The sequence below is a fragment of the Paracoccidioides brasiliensis genome (assembly GCF_000150735.1).
Source record: "Paracoccidioides brasiliensis Pb18 unplaced genomic scaffold supercont2.4, whole genome shotgun sequence".
Taxonomy (NCBI): domain Eukaryota; kingdom Fungi; phylum Ascomycota; class Eurotiomycetes; order Onygenales; family Ajellomycetaceae; genus Paracoccidioides; species Paracoccidioides brasiliensis.
In genome coordinates this window covers 1,541,404-1,559,148 of record NW_011371361.1, presented here as the reverse complement: position 1 = coordinate 1,559,148, position 17,745 = coordinate 1,541,404, and the positions used below count along the sequence as shown (strand labels likewise).

Below are 17,745 nucleotides of genomic sequence, written 5' to 3'. Positions count from 1 at the left end.
TTATTCATTTAGAATATATTCAGTCAGTAACTATGGTACCTATCTAGTTAAAACTAGAATTTAACTATTTTATTAATTTAACTAAATAAATAGATATCAATCTATATACTTTATAGAGTTTCATCTCAGAATAATATAGTATTTAATGATCTTTTAATAAAAGTCACATTTGTAGTTTTAATTTTAATTCAGTTTCTTTTCAACTTAAATAAAATAAGTAATAAAATAGAATAAAATAAAATAAAATAAAATAAAATATAAAAACAATAAACTTAATATAAAAGAAATTTTATGAAAGTATTTTTGAAAATATTCTTAGCTTTTTTATAGATTAAATATCAAATTCATTTGATATTAAATTTTATTCATTAGAGATAATTTTTATTTTCTCTATAAACTTAATTAAAAACTTTTTTTTAATTTAGTATTAAATAGAAAGATTATATTTAATTGATTAATTGAGTATTTTTCTTTTAATTTCTTTCTTATCTTAATATTTAATGAGCAACTTATTAGTATATGATCTTAACTTACAACTATATCATAGAAATTACATTTATTAAAATTCAAAGAATCTTTAAATTTTTTTATCTATGATTTAATGTAGTTATATTCAAGTTTCAATTATATTATAAAGGAAAATATTTTCTTTTTACATTTTATTGATGTAAATTTTCACTTTGATTTCATTTCATATCTTATATAATAAGTACTTTTTTTTCTCTTTTTTTCAGATCTTTATTTATTTATCAAGATATAATTTTTTAATTTTTTTTAATATATAATCAGAATATAATTCTTTAAGTTACTTTTTGAGTTTTAGTTCTAATCTTTATTATTAAATCTACTTTTTTTTTTCTAAAATATCTATATCAACAGATATTTAAGATAAATAAATCTGAATATTTTTACTTTTAATCTTAATTCTTTCTACTGTTCTTTGAAATAATTCATAATTTATTTAATTACTTTAAATTTTATATTTTTAAAGTCTTTTTAATACTATTTAATTATTTGAAAATATTTAAATATTATTAATATTTGCTTTTTAAGAGAATATTTTATAAGCTATTATAAAAGTCTTCTGAATTATAAATAATTCAGTGTTAAAAAGTTCATACTCTTTTTCTAAATTTTATAAATTTTATAAAAATATTTTATATTCTAAGTCTGATTCAGAATATTTAACTATTATATCAGCTTTTAAATATTTTTATTCACTTTTTAAATCATTTGAATATATCAGTAATAAGTTCTTCTTATTTTTAAATATATGTAGTTTCTTTCTCTTCTTTTAACAGTTCACTAATAGTAATATCTATTAATGATCTTAAATTTTTCTTTCAAGAATAAAGCTTATTATGATTTATACTTTTCATATTTAAGCTTAATAATTGATTTTTAATCATAGCATATATTCTATACAGCTGAGAAGATAATATCTTCTTTGAATTACTAGAGTATTCATATGGCGTTCCGCCTCTATTCTTCCGCCCCTCCCTATATTAGTATCCGCTCTTTATTCACCCCTTTCTAATCCACTCAGAGGCCTCAATATTTTCTATATTTTCTATCTTATGCAATTACTCCTACCATATAGAGTGATTATAGTGTGTATATATAGCAGGGCATCCGCCCATCTTATTAGAAGAGAATCAGACATGATTTATCTTATCTATTCAATTGCTTGTACGCATCAAGAGTGATAAGATTTTTGTCTGTTTTGAAGACTCAGTTATAATCAATACTGATTCTACTGTTTTCTTTTATCTAATATTAGACTTACTAAGTCAAATAGAATTGTTCTACAGTTGAATTATAGATTTATAATTTTCTATCTCTTTCTTTGATATTATCATATCTTCTTCATTATCAAAAATATTATTAAAAATATTATAAATGATTTATTTTTTTATTTCTTATTTTTATCTAATTTGATCTTTGTCTATAGTTTTTTTTTAATAGAGATCTTCATTCATTCTTACTTTCAATTAGAAAGTTAGCTGTGAATTCAGACAATGTGATAATTACTGCAGAATTTCCTATAAAAGAGATATTGATTGTAGAAATTATCTTTTTATTTATTACTACTGAGAATAAACTTTGATTTAACTTATTTCTTAACTCAAAAATTATTTTTGAGCTTTGAAGTTAGCTTATTACTTCTCTATTTAAGAGCTTTAGAATAAGATATTATTTAGTTTAAAGTAGATAATTAATATTAAAAAAAATTAAAAAATACTTTATAAGTTAACTAAATATATTCTTTCTTTTTAATATTAAATTAATAATAAAGTTTTTAATTAAATATATTAAAAAATATAATTATTTTTAAAAAATAAATTTTGAAAATAAATAAAATTATTATTATTATTATTATTATAAATTTAAGCTTAAATTATACTTATTAAAAATAAAAACTAATATTTATTTCAACTAATATATAAAGTTATTAATTTAAAAAGAAGATTAATTCAGCAAGTTTGATGTGTATAAGTAATTAAATAGATAGAATAAATCATGTCTGATTGTCTTCTAATAAGATAGACAGATGCCCTGCTATATATACACACTATAATCACTCTATATGATAGGAGTAATTGCATAGAATAGGAAATACATCAAAGATTGAGACCTCTGAGTGAATTAGAGAGGGGTGAATAGAGAGCAGATACTAATATAGAAAGAAGTGAAAGAATAGAGGCAGAATACCACAGTCCCTCTGTTCAAAAGAAGAGGTTTGAGTACTTTTTCTCTATTCATTTTGATGTGCTATTTCAGGTTTTCTTTAGTCAATTATCATAATCAATTTCATAGTCTGTTTATTTTACCTCTCTCTTCTTTTCTTTTCATTCTTTGTGTGGTCATCTGTATAGTTTTTTTGTCATGAAGGCCTTGACAAGCTCAGAGCAGTCCTGTAAGAGGTCACTCAAGGGTTTTCAAATGGGATTGTTATATTTCTTTCATTTGACCTGGAGGTAGGTTTTCTCATTATTGATTTGCTTTCTCATAATTTATTTGACTTCAAATTGCAGCTGATTATTAACTATTATTAGTTCAGATAGCAGATGATGAGTGTCTGCTTCTGTTAAATTTATCTTTTTCAGATAAATCATAGAGATTATGAGATGTATCTACTAATCAGATAATAGCTCCAGTCAAAGAACAACATCAGATACTTTCTCAAGAACACAGAACAGATCTATATGTAGAAGTGATAATTTCGATGATCTCTTCATGATATAATCTTTTTGAGCTTTCTGAGCAAGGTTAAGAAACACTCAGTCTTTTATGTGGAGGTCAGATAGCTGGTGGGTGTGATCAAAGACTTCTGTCATTCTCACCTAGACAAGTATGTATTGCTCAAGAACTTCTTTTTACAGAGTCTTGCACTTTGCTATGAACTCTGTCACTGTACCATCTTCCTCTCTGTTGATGATCAGCACTCACTGTGATTTGACCTCTGTCATAAGTTAGAATGGTAAGACTGAGGTAGAATGAGCTGTAGCTGAGTTAAGAGTTCATTTTATCTGCAAAAGCAGAGTATTCCAACCTGCCTCATATCTACTCACTAGGAGTGTTTGTAGCATGACCTCAATGATTAGATTGCTACACTCACTCTGGCCATTTGACTATGAATTATAGGCAGTTATCATTCAGCTTCTAATACCTATCAATCTGAAGAGACTTTTCCAGAAGTAAGAGGTGAACTTCAGATCTTAATTAGATATAATTGCCAGCAATGGCTGCCAATAGCATATCATCCTGCTATAGAAGCTTTCTGCTTATTGAAATGTATCCCACTTCTTCCTCTCAGTAATCAAAATAATCATCTTGAAGAACTTATCAATTGTAGTCAGAATAGTATTATAGCTATCACTGACAGATAAGTCTGTGATGAAGTCGATAAAAAGTATCTTAAATGATTCTTTAAGTGATGACATTGAATGTATCTTCTTTCAATGAGTGTGATTCAGCAGTTTGACCACTTGGCAGTTGAAGCACCATGATATATGATATAAAATTCTTCTTCAAATATGTAGTAGAAAAAATGACTGATGAATAATCTTCCCTGTTTTATACAGATCTGAATGATCTGTCATATCATCACAAATCTGAATGATGTTCTGTATGAGTGATTTGAAGATGCAGAGATAAGCACTCTCAAAATATAGAAGCTTATCTTGGACTATGAATACATGATATCAGTTCTTCTGACTCATCTTGCAGAAAATTTTCTTTAATATTGAATTCTGAAAAAGCTCTCTGTGCAATCATTTCTTAATCTCATCAGTGAGCATCATCTGACTAGTAGACATCATACACATGTCTGCTGAAGATGCATTCACTAACTTCACATCTGAATGTCTCTCTGTCTGATTGATGATAGTCTGATAAATCTTCTTCTGTTTATTTAAAATAATATTCTTCAAATCATTAGTCAAGTTGCACAGCTGAAATAGAGTATTAACATTAGCATATAAGACACTCTTGCAGTAGTAGATTGTCATCTGTGGCAAGTATGAGCTTAGAATTAACACTTAATTTGCTAGTCAGTTGCTCCAGTGGCCTATTGCTAATGACTGTATAGTGGATACCAGTGTGATATGATCAGTAATCATGATGAAATCATCATCTAAGTATTGAGACAGCTTCTGTAGTGCTCAAATAAGCATAAGACATTTCAGTTCTATCACTCAGTATCATTTTTCCACTGTATTTAATCAACAAAAAAGAAATAGAATGAATCTTTTAATATTATTCATGCTCATCTGATATAGAGCAACTTCAATTCCTCTTTGCTTGCTGAAATCTACATATAGAATGAAGAATCATTTGAAGTCAGAATAAGCTTACATTGAGATGTCTATTAGTGCTTGTTTAACTATCTTAAACACTAGCTATGTATCTGCCATCAATCATTTATACTCAATCGAATCTTTAAATCTGATCATCTTTATTTTTGCGATATATGAAGCTCTTTGACTTTTACTATGAGAACTGTTTCTTAGAAAACAGATCTTAATAGTCTTCAATGTTTTTATCTTATCAGTGAAGAAGTCAATAAAATCATAATAGTAATTAAAAAATTAATAACATTCTTTAGTTCATTCAGAGAGTTAAAAAACATGAGATTTTTAATCATCTCTATCTTTTCCTTCTGTGTGAATATGCTTAGCTGTCTGATATGATGCTCAAGCAGAGCTACTGATGAATAGATGAAGTGGCATTTTCTTAGCAATATCATTATCTCTGACTTCTCCAACACAGCAAACACACTGCTCAGGTGTTTGAGATGCTTATTCAGTTCTTGCAAGTATATAATTATGCCATCCATATATATGAGTATGAATTGCTAGAGATATCAAATCAGGATTTCCTTCATCTATTGTTGAAAGAACTTAGATAAAGTCATCAATTTCATAATAATGACTGTGAATCACTTCAACTCTCAATAAGAAGTGACAAAGATTATCTTAAATCAGTCACTCTTCTCAATTGACTGCTGGAAAAAGTCTTACTGTATATTTATTGAGAAGAAAAGAGTAGAATCACTCAGTAACTGCAGAACATCTTTCTGAGTTGACAGCAGATATACATTCAAAACCAGCCTCATATTGATCTTTCTCAGATTGATGATCACTCTCAGCTTGCTTTTGTTTCACATGATAAATACTGATGATGTAATAAAATTCTTGTTCTTAAGAAGAACTCACTCAATTCTATCATTATTCAGAAGTGAATTCAAAATCTGATTCATTGTCTCTTAATCTTGTCTCAATAACAGATAGACACATTACTTGAGTTCTGAAAAGTTGACTTCATTCATAAAGCATAATAACATCTTCATGTCATCTATGAACTGCTTCAACACAGGCTGAAACAGGCAATAGTGACAATTGATTGTCAATTGAACTACAGATCATTTCATCAGATTCAAGTAAGAGAATATATTCATGTTTACAGACTTCTCTGCTGCTGTCTTATAAACTATTAATGAGTTTTCACCTTTATCATCTGTTGCAGCTAGGTGGATGATTTCAGATCAGTGAGTGAGATTTTTTTCTCTATTGAGAAGATATATTTCACTACTTGATAGAATCATATAGTAATAGATATAGCTTCTAGATTAATGAATGAGAGCACTGTCACTTCTGAGTTGATTATGACTTATAGCAACTTAGTGAATATGATTGATCTCTTATCAGTTCTTAATCTTGACTTCATCATTCAAAGTATATTTGTAAGCAGCCTGGCATGAAACACAGAAAGTGGAATTTCTTCATTCAGATTAATTATGACTGATTAAATAATATAGATTATAAATCACTATCTAATCTAACTGATTTTCTCTACTCTCTCTAATGAACATTCTCATTCTTTCATCTGAATAATCCTATAGATAGCTTTTACTTGCACAGAATACTGATTGGAAAATGTCATCACTCAATCTCACATAGTGATTTTCATACTAGTAGATGCTAGGATATCATTGATTAATATAACATTACAATCTAGATATTTTACTAAGTGGAGTTCACTCTTCATGAAAAAGAGAAAACTCTTTTAATTTTATATAATGATATCTAAATTAATATATGTATTAAAGATATCTAACTCTACATCAACATCTTTGATTCTAATACTATGATTATCTGATATAGAGATAGATGAGTGTTGTGAGAAAAATAGCTTTACTATCTCTACATTCATGAAAGAGATTTCAGCATTAATGTTCACATATATGAACAACTCTCTCTGCTGAGTGATCATCTGAATGAACAAAAATATATATGACAGATAATATAAATCATTAATAATCTTCTGATCATTTTCTGAAATACTATTGACTAATATATATATCTCTGTATTAAAAATATAATGTTCTGAGAAAGAAGCTACTGCAGCTTTTGCTGGTGAGATGAGCCTCTTGATGCTCATCTTCTCATTTAGTTTTTCACCTTGTCATTGAACTCTGAAAAATCATTCTTCAAATTTGATAATGAGTCTGTGATGTTGAATTCCACTTGATTCACAACACAATTACCAGTCTTCTTGAGGTATCTATTAGTATAGTACAGGCCTTTGCAAGTAAAGCACTCTGCTGCTGAGACAGATGTGGGCTTGACAAGCACAGACTTGAATGAAGTCATCAAATCAGTTCTGCTGACTTCTATGTCTGGTTGACATAACTGTCATGATCAGATGATTGACTTGACTTATTAATTGATTTGTCAGTTAGATCTACCAGCTTCTGCTTTTGATTGATGCTGCTGTCATGATCAGATGATCAGCTCAGTCTGTCAGTCACACTGACAAAATATAAGAGGTCTATTCTTAGTTCAATATTTCTCCCTCTCTCATACTTAAGAAGTTACTATTATCAACCTCCTCAGATGTATCTAGCAGCCAGCTCATTATCACATATATGTCTGTGAAAATTATCTAGATATTTCATTAAGATGAGAGGAATGATTATAGCTAGATCACTCTTCAATCTCTCTTACAACAGACATTTGATCATGATCTGATCAGAAATCATTGCTGCTCATAGAAAAATGATCTTGCAAATGATGTAGACAGTAAGTAATAGCTCACTTATCTTGTCAAATGAGAATCATAATTTCTGAGCTCAGTTTCAGATTTTTTTTTCTGAAAGCTGAAACTCACTATGTAGTTTGTCAACTATTACTGTAAGTGAAACTGCTATCTTATTCTAGTATTTAGATAATAGTTCATTGTATCACTTTAGAGTTCTTCTCTTGAGACATAAAGAAACCACTTTAAGAATTATCATCTCCTCTTTCAGAGTTATCATGAACTCTAATTATGATATAAAAGTGGCCACATCTATCTCATCTGAGTCATAAAGCATAAGGTCCATCACTCAGAGCCTCACTAACTACTTCTTGCCATATAAAGAAATAGCAATTCTATCTCAAATGTCTGTCATGAGAAGTGTGAATTGATCATATTTCTCAGTAGTAGATTGATTATTCTGTCTTATTCTATTGTTCTTCATATCATATGTATAACACTTTGTACTGGCAGTTCTATCATATTCTAGATTGACTCTGGCATGCAAAATTAATTTTCACAGATGATTTGTTGCTCTCAATGCTTCTTGACTGACTTCTCTCAGACTCAGTCTTGTAACAGATAAGTGAATGGCACTGACACACTCTGAGTGAACCTCATGAGTGATTAGTTCCTTCTCTCACTCATTGAGAAGAGACTTGCAGATATGGAGCTGAGATTTCAAATTTATCATTTAGTTTTTCTGCTTCTTTAACTGCATATTGAGATCTGTCAGTCTGTACTCTCACTCTCTCAATTGTATGTTGAGCTCTTTGAGCTTCTTTATGATGTTCAGTATTACTTTCTTATCACAGCAATCATCTTTTGCAACTGAGTGACTGAAATCTGCAAAGACAAAAGTGATAGACTCTCAATTTCTGATGTGCTTGATGACTTCTGTTCTGAACATCTGAATTCACTGATAGAAGACAGTTATTCATTCTGCTACTGAGATTTTCTGCATTGTTGTACTCATCTTATTGTATTGTCTCACAGAGACAGTGAATAGCACTTCTTTCATCTTGAGATGATTATAGAAAATGATCAATTATTATAATTTTGTATATCAACTGCTTTTGTTTTTTCATACTTCTGCAATTGCTATCACATACTTTTCTGTGAACATCTGTGTGCATTGATGGGAACTGCTGTGGTGAGTGTCCTCATCAGCACCTTGCTTCTTGCTGGCTAACCCAGCACCTTCTGATCTTGTTGAGGATTCAGAAGTCATCAGAATAACAAGAGCATTCAAATGACAAAGCATTTATTTTTGACATTTTATGAGGTGGTTAAGGCAGTTATTTGGAGGCAATTGAGATCTGACTCAGAGGATGATATCACAGCTAACACTTTTTTAGAGTGATTGGACTAACAATTATGAATCAGAGTGACTAGCAATTATGATTTAGAGTGACTGATTTAGCAGATCTTGGACCAATTTGATGCATATCTTGGACCTTGATTGATTCAGTGGATCTTGGACCTTTTAGAGAGACATGGATAGAGAATATAGAAAAGGTTGAGGCCTCTGAGTGGATTAGAAAGGGGTGAATAGAGAGCGGATTCTAATATAGAGAGGGGTGGAAGAATAGGGGCGGAACGCCACAAAGTTCATATATAAATTTATTAATTCAGTAATAAGTTAATTACATAGTTGCTAAAAGATTCTTCAATGTCTAGTTTTTCTACATAAAAGTAGTTTTTTTCATTATCTATTAATCATTTTCTTTAATTTCTACATCTTGATTTATGTATTCTAGTCACTCAATTCAGTTACTATCTCAGTTTTTGAAATAAATATTGAATTTTAATATGATCTACCATATCTAATAGATATACACTCTCAATTATATTTAAATATAATAATATGGTGTTGAGATATTCGTGGAATTTATCAGTTAAGTTAGTTGGCTGAGCCAACAAAAGGACGGCAGAGCTTCCACGGCCTGAGCTTCTCTAGTTGTTCTTATACTAGGTAGATATACATGCAGTGGCACCCCTGGTAGTGTCTTTGTACGTATAGCAGTGGGATTCGTTGCGGAGTAAAAGGATATACATAGGTAAATGGTATTTACCTTACAAATTAGGGGAGTGAACAGCGGAAGTCCGCCAGAAGCTGTATCATATATCAGTAACTACACGCCAAGAATGGACCTCGGGATCCAATGCAGTCACATGACTCTCACACGCTACATCCATTTTATCTGCTGGAGGGCGGACTAGACCAGCAAAACTCAGGCACGACCCAAACGAACCTACCAACCACCACATCAACCTCCTCATCAGAGGTCATCTCCATCCAACATCCAGTCAACTAACCAACGGCCTACAACAACAACCCCATAACTTATGAAAGTCCTTTCAATATACACAGCATATCTACTCTCCCAGCTGACCTAATTTTCGATCCCACCACCTGCGAATTTGACCTCAATAATGCCCTTCGCTTGATGTACTCTGTTCCCCGCATCGCACCTCCTTCCTCCGCTGTTCGATGACGAACTTTTCCGATGAAATAGAACCCCCGTCCTTCGTTTGAATGTCAATCTCTCATAATCTGTTCATTATGGGAAACATAAGCAGCAGATCAGATGATCCCGGCGCCATTTATCTCAAGGACCAGGCAAAATGTACGGTCCAGCATCCTCTGAACCTTCATGGCCTATAGATCATGTCGTCATCTTATTTACTGATATTGACGTCTCTGATTTTTTTCTTATTAAAGTGACGATTACATCTGTCGTGATCAGCAACAGTCGTGGAAATGTCCTCTTAAACATTTCTCCGAATTCATTTCCCGCTTCGCGGATGAACGCCCGGAGGGAAGCGGGGGATGATAGGTTTATCGAATTTATTCAGGTTGATCTACTCAATCATTCCATTTCACCTTTTACCTGTAATTCCTTCTATTGCGCTGGTCGAAATTGCTAAGACTTGCTGATATAGGACCCCGACTCATCTCCTATTGGACCTCCTTCATTTCTCCTAAAACTCAACAATGACGACGAGCTGAATTTCCGTTTCACGTTTGTGATTCGCCAAGGGAAGACGAAACCATCTGCCCCTCTGACAACAAATGGAGTGGCGACTTGTCTGCCCGAGAGCACCGATACCATTCTCACCGGCTTAACATTCGCGCACGCATCAAACTCGAGGGAATTGGATAACCTAGTGACCAGAGAATTCCATGCAAACCCTAATTTACAAAATAACTCCAATGTCCAACATGTGGGGAATTTCTCAACTTCGGGGAACCCCTCAGTCCAATTTGACTGGTCCTGGAGATGGAAACCTCCAAGGCACACGGAGGATAAAGGAGGTGGTTGGCGCAACTGTTGTAGTTTTCTCGACTACGATCAAAGAACCAATCGCCTCAACACTCTTGCAACGTTTTCTTTCTGGGTGCAAAATACGTATAGGCTGTTGTCCAGCCCTCAATTCCCGTCTCCCGAATTCGAACTGACCGTCCCCGCTCGCCATCGGTTACCCTCCACTCAAACCGTTCACTCTCGCATGAGCGAAACAGAGACCCCTGTGGATCAACAAACGCTACCAACACCGCCTGAGATTGGAGACAGTTTGCCAACCACCCAACCAGCGCCTGTCGCAAGCTCTGTTAAGGTGGATGTGACTTGCCAACGTCCCGGGGAAGACATGAGCGCCGTTGAAGATGGCCCCCTATTTCGTGCTACAATGAAGGCCCTCGAGCAGAAAACGGGCAATATGCGGGCTAAGATGAAGAAAATCTTGAAAAAGGCTGAAGCCGCATATCAGGCCCAAACCGCATGTAACGATTCGGTTAGCGCTTTTATTACAGCGCTAAATGACGCATCTGTGTCCAGTGCCAATGCTATTCAGCCTGCATTAGAGCATTACTTCGAAAAAATTGCACGAGAAATCCTTAATTATGAACAACAAAATACGAAACATCTCCAAAAGCTCATCATCGACCCGCTTTCTAAACTCTACAATCATGACATTAAACAGGCGGAATCGAAGAAAAAGGACTTTGAAGATGAGAGTAGAGATTATTACGCTTATGTTGGACGATATCTGGGCCAGCGGCAGGATTCTCTGAAAGAGAAAAAGAGAGCTGAAAGCGATTCGAAGTATCAAACCAAACGAAGAAATTTTGAATTAAAGCGATTTGACTATTCATCATTTATGCAAGACCTTCACGGTGGACGCAAGGAACAAGAAGTGTTATCTCATTTGACAAAATATGCTGACACCCAAGCAAGAAATTACTTGTCAACAGCCAAAAAGATTGAGGAGATGGTTCCTCAACTGCAGGCTCTCATAGATGAGGTTTCCGAGGCTGATAAAGAATTTCAATTTCAGCGTACAGAGAGAGAAGAGAAGAGACGGGCGCTAGAGAAGAGCACGAAAACATATATTGAACCCGGATCCATACCAAACTACGGTGCTTCTGCCCCGGGGTATGGAAATACAAATGTCACCCATCAGTCGGACTCGGATCTGGGCCGTGCAGACAGCACCGGCTCACAACTAAAGACAGTTACCAATAACAATTCTGGGCCTTCTCAATCACTGAATACCCCCACTCCCATCGAGACACCAGCTGGGGCTCCTCCTGCATCGACCGGATCAAATCGATTCAAAGGCATTCGAGACCTTGAGGATCGGGACTCTTCTGCTTCTTTTACTGACGGTCTTAATGTTGACCACAGGAAAGAGGGACTTTTGTGGGCGTTATCCCGTCCGGGATCTCATATTGATCCGAAAGGGATTAACAAACAAGCATGGCATAAGTGAGATTATTCATTAATCCAAATTCCCCTTCAAATTTGAGAGATGGCTCAAATTTTTGTTTCGTTTTGATCTCGGAGCATGACTAATTCTCATTTCATAGGTTTTGGATAGTCCTAGATCAAGGAAAACTTTCCGAGTATAGCAATTGGAAACAAAAGCTGGATCTACACATGGAACCAATAGATTTACGGATGGCCTCCGTTCGCGAAGCACGGAATGCAGAGAGAAGATTTTGCTTCGAGGTCATGACTCCTCATTATAAGAGGATATATCAGGCAACATCAGAGGAAGACATGAATGCCTGGATTGTTGCCATAAACAACGCGTTGCAAAGTGCTGTGGAAGGCGGAAGTCTCCCACCTGCCACACTTCAGCAGCCAATGACTGATGGAGCTGCTCACCGTGATATCGGCTCTGTTTTAACGGGGAAGAGCTCTTCTCATTCCGGTCAACATGGATACTCCAATTCTCACGTATCTGGCGTGAATCGCCGAACCACGGTCGGGGCTCGACCTAGTTATGTTCGGGGCGATAGCAATAGTTATGAAGAAAATCCATCGAAGCTTTTACAAACAATCCGCGAAGCTGATCAAGGTAATTGTAGGTGCGCGGATTGCGGATCCTTATCCAAAGTTGAATGGGTGTCAATCAATCTTGGCATCGTCCTTTGTATCGAATGCAGCGGCATCCACCGGTCTCTGGGCACGCACATATCGAAGATTCGCTCACTGACTCTTGACATACATTCCTTTTCCAATGACATTGTCGAGATATTGTTACAAGTTGGCAATCGTGTCAGCAATGTGATTTGGGAATCTCGACTAGATCCAGCGCTCAAGCCCACGGCGCAGTCGAGCAGGGAACAGCGATTAAAGTTCATTACGGCAAAGTATAGTGAAAGAGCTTTTCTTCAGCCTTTGTCGGCTACACCTTCCCGCTACGCAACTCCAGAGGAGACACTCCTCGCCTCTATCAAAAGAAACGACATACGAGGCGTATTATATGCAATTGCGCTTCGTGCCAATCTGAACGTAACTGACCGGTCTCGAAACACTCATGCCGTCTTCCTGGCTCTGGCGGCGGCGGATCCTGCGTCTCCCAGTTCTCCAGGGAAGTCTATGATGGCGGAATCGAGATCCAGTTCCATAACGTCTGCTGCTGAGAAACCTATAGCATTTCCAATCGCGGAATTGCTTCTTCAAAATGGGGCAGAAATTCCATCTGAAATGCCAACAATACCTTTGTCACCAGCGGCACAGTTGTATGTAAACCAACGCACAGCCAAAAAAGGTGGGAATATTACAACTCAGTCACGAATGCTTGTTTCACCCGCGGGAGGCCCTGGAGCCGACACAGAACGCCCCTCACCCTTGGTTCGCAATGGTAGCACCACCTAGTTCAACGGAGAGAACATGCATGCCAAATCTTCACTGGCTTCCCATGCGCCTCCAAGGTTAGATGGCAAAGACGTGAAAGGCTGTGGAAGCGCGGAAGCGATGGAGCTCGATTTGCCGGAAAGATCTCCTCGTCGTTGGTATCTGATGGGTAGTTACCGGTGATGGGGCATTTCTCGACATTTCTACAAGCTGCTGCTTGCTGTGTTGGACCTCTGATTTAATCTCCTGGGGGGTACTGCGCATCGTTACTTTCACATGCTTGACAGGAATCCGACTGGAGAGAAATAGCTACGGGAACATAGGCGTGTATTCACAGAGGACGTGCCCGCGCTGGTGCACTGCAGGCCAGGCAAAACGTGATCATCTTTTGTCTCAGCCCCCGCAGTTACCTATCTGGTCTTCCCTGTTTCGTTTCGTTTTTTTTTTTTTTCCCGTTTCGTTTTTTTCCTTTTTCCTTTTTCATTTTTTAATTTTTGTTCTTTTCTTTTGATGCTCAAGGCCAATGTTGTCATCGCCACCTGTTATGCATTAAACCCCTCCGACTTCATTGTTACTTTATTTTTAGGCAGTATTTTATGCTCTCCTGTGCTGCAGATGTCTTTTGGATTCCCACTACACTTCGTTTTCTGCTGGTTCGGAAATTATCACTTGGCTCCTTTAATGTTGCACGATACCTCAATGATACTTAATGATAATATAATTTGATTGTGGCCAGGTGGACTCTCGCAACTATTGTAAACAGTCCAGTTGTGCCTTTTCGAATCCTTTCCCTCCCATATTTCTTTGGTCCTCTGTGGATAGGCCTATCTGGGTAACCCTGTGAGTGTGAGGAAAGGGGTCTGATCTGGGGGTGGATAGCAGACTCTGGGAGGCTGGAGAAAGCTTTTGGAGGTTTATTTGTCTGGATACATCCCGATCCCGCCCCAGGACCCAGGTACAGTAGCAAGAACCCCATGTAGGCATCATTATCTTCCACAACTGCGAGTTTGGCGAAGATCTGATTCGCCAGCACTAATTTATAAGTTACCGCTCACATTTCCGGGTGGCTCGTTTCGCGGCGCAATTGCAGGTTGGTTAGTTAGCTTTCCCTTCTGCTCTGGACATTAAATATAAGCCGAGATTTGTGGCTGATTGACGATGACTTGCTCTATCGTTCTCGGAGGCTTGCTTTTTGCGACCAGTCAAACCTGCAGATCATCGTTTTGCCACTCTCAACCGCCCAGCTAACTCGCCGTGCATAAACTGGGTTGGATTTGCCCCCTCGTTTCCTGCTTCTGGACTCTACACAGCACCATTTTAGATGGACAAACAAGATCTGTGCTAGTCAACGAACTGCCGCCACTCTTTTCTGATTTTTCCACAATGCTATCTAGTTGCAGCTAAGACTGGAATTGAGGATTGAAGTCAATGTGCAATAACTGATGGCTGAGAGTCGGAGGCGACATCCATCTGACCTTCTAAGAGAGCGGGCGCAAGTGTATTCCGATCGCTCAAAGTTGCGCCAGGGCCAATATTGATTGATGCTCATCATGAGCCCACTGCCTTGTGCAAGGATGGCTGCCAATTATCTATCCAGTCCTCAGCTCTGCAAGGGCCCAGCCAAACCAGTGACCCTGCTCATCTTGGCCAACGGTCCCCGTTGATCCAAGTTCTTTCGAACTCCTGACTAGTCTTCGAGCAAAGATTACTCTGGGGCCTTCCCTAGCGCGAAGATTTCTTATCGGTCTTTGCATTTCTCTCTTTGTTCTGTGTGTTTTCTTTTAGCTCTCTGCAAACTTCTCGTGCTTCCTCTGCGGGACTATTTTAGAGATATGCAGTTCTATTTCAATATATTTCTTGCTCAAGCCTCAACTGCTACTTTGACTCTAGCCGCATCTCCAGGCTATTTTTCGACCGGTGAACTTTCTTATTTTTATATCACTTTCTCCCAATCTCTTGCAACATCTTTGAAACTGCAGTCATAGATCTTTTGTGTTTAACAAGCTAAAAAGTGGACGAAGACCTTTGGGTGAACCAGGTGAGTTGACAGAAGAAGAAGCATCGAGGTGTTTTACCTCTTATCCGCCTCTGGAACCAACTAAACGTAACAACCGCTGAAGTGAGTGAAAACTCTCTTTGTCAGGGACCATAGGGATGCAGCAGCATTCCGCTCTTCAGAGTGGAGATGACAATAGACCGCAACCACAAGGGCCTGGCGTGCCCACCGCACCGTCGATATCTGGCACTGGCCGTTTACCCGTACAGCATAGCTACTACCCCGTGCCGCAAACATTTAACTACCCTTCTACCACTTTATATATCCAAGCGGCTCCGCCTTATTTGGCCCACGACACATGGAATAGTCGCCGTTATGATGAAACATATAATCACCCCACGATACCTGGTACCTTAGGCAATCAACCAACCTCGCAACAGACGTTTTTCTATAATACCACTCTCCATGCTTTACCTCAACCTGCATATTATGGACCGCTCCTCCATACGGCTCCAAGATGGCAGAGTTTTCTTCTCGAGACTATTCATTATGACCAGAACCGTTTGCCAATGTGGCCACTGTTTCGTAATAGCGGTAATCCAGGAAATCTAAATTATGTCCGTCCTACACAGGAACCACCGCATCGGACCATCGCTGTGGAAACAGCGGCGCCTCCAACTGCACACTACGCCATTGTCGACGGCTCAGCTTCAATCAGTCGTGCTGCAAAGATCGCTCAACCGCTTCCAATTGAAAGGGGTGAGTTTTGTTCTGCCTCTGGGTAAACTGGATTGTGGAATATTGGCCAACAACTTAGCTTCTCGTGTTAGAAACTCTAGGAGGGAATATAATGAACACGTCCACCCCCCAACACCGGTCACCAATTCTACGAGGACCTCCAAGGAAACCGAAACAGTCAGGATATGCGTTGTGGGTTGGCAATCTCCCGTCCCAAGTCAACATTGTTGATCTTAAGGACCACTTTTCTCAGGACGCGACCGAAGAAATCGAAAGTGTATTTCTTATTTCAAACAGCAAGTGCGCGTTTGTGAATTACAAGACGGAGGCGGGGTGTATCACTGCAGTTACCAGGTTCCACGATTCGAGATTCCAGGGCATAAGGTTGGTTTGCAGGTTCCGTAGAAGCGCTTCTTCAGATCAGAATAACATTCGGGCATTGTCACCACCGAGGCCGGAAACAACAAATCCTCCGGTCAATGAGTTTGATAAGCCGCAGGGAGAGCTCGGTCCTACATACCCCTCCAATGAAGTGACCGCTCAAGTCTCCGCTACCAAGCATCCTGAAAGGTATTTCATAGTTAAAAGCCTGACTATCGAAGACCTTGAGCGCAGCAGAATCAGTGGAGTTTGGGCTACGCAGAGACATAACGAGAGTGCCTTGAACCGTGCATATGAGGTAGGAATCTCCTTTCCGTTGATATAAACGCGAAGGATATTTAGGTCAGATATGAACAAGAGAGGAACTGTCACTGACCATGTTTCCGTTTCACCAGACATCAGAGGTAGTATATTTGATATTCTCTGCTAATAAATCTGGCGAATACTTTGGCTACGGCCGCATGACTTCACCAATCCCTACTCTTAGCGAACCAAACGGCAATCAAGAAACCGTTCAAGGTAATAATTCAGTAACAGCTTCTGAATTTCTGATTGTCACCCCCACACCTGCCACGGAAACGGCACCAGCAGGATATATAGTGAACGACCCAGCACGAGGCACCATCTTCTGGGAAATCGATCGCACAGATGGTGCGGATGAAGCAAACGCAGACGGACCTACGAATGAAGATGACAAAAGCAAGATGGATAGCCAATCGTTTGGGAGGCCGTTCAATGTGGAATGGTTGTGCTGGCGACGTCTTCCATTCCACCGCACAAAAGGACTTCGGAATCCTTGGAATGCCAACAAAGAAGTAAAAATTGCCAGAGACGGAACGGAGATTGAGCCTAGTGTGGGGAGAAGGTTGATTAATTTATTCGACCAGATGCTCTAGATAGCAG

General features: G+C 37.4%; 2 protein-coding genes across 2 annotated transcripts; both read left to right on the top strand.

The window, feature by feature from the left end:
- Positions 1 to 10,144: 10,144 nt before the first annotated feature.
- On the top strand, positions 10,145 to 13,748 carry PADG_04009 (uncharacterized protein; the record flags this gene model as incomplete). The annotated part of the gene is made up of 4 exons (XM_010761383.1): positions 10,145 to 10,208; positions 10,304 to 10,437; positions 10,525 to 12,350; positions 12,452 to 13,748. 4 exons carry the CDS (start codon positions 10,145 to 10,147, stop codon positions 13,746 to 13,748), a joined length of 3,321 nt encoding a protein of 1,106 aa, XP_010759685.1.
- A 2,133-nt stretch (positions 13,749 to 15,881) lies between these two features.
- PADG_04008 (uncharacterized protein) lies at positions 15,882 to 17,738 on the top strand (the record flags this gene model as incomplete). Its single annotated transcript, XM_010761382.1, has 3 exons — positions 15,882 to 16,482; positions 16,563 to 17,140; positions 17,238 to 17,738. 3 exons carry the CDS (start codon positions 15,882 to 15,884, stop codon positions 17,736 to 17,738), a joined length of 1,680 nt encoding a protein of 559 aa, XP_010759684.1.
- Between the last annotated feature and the right edge of the window lie 7 nt (positions 17,739 to 17,745).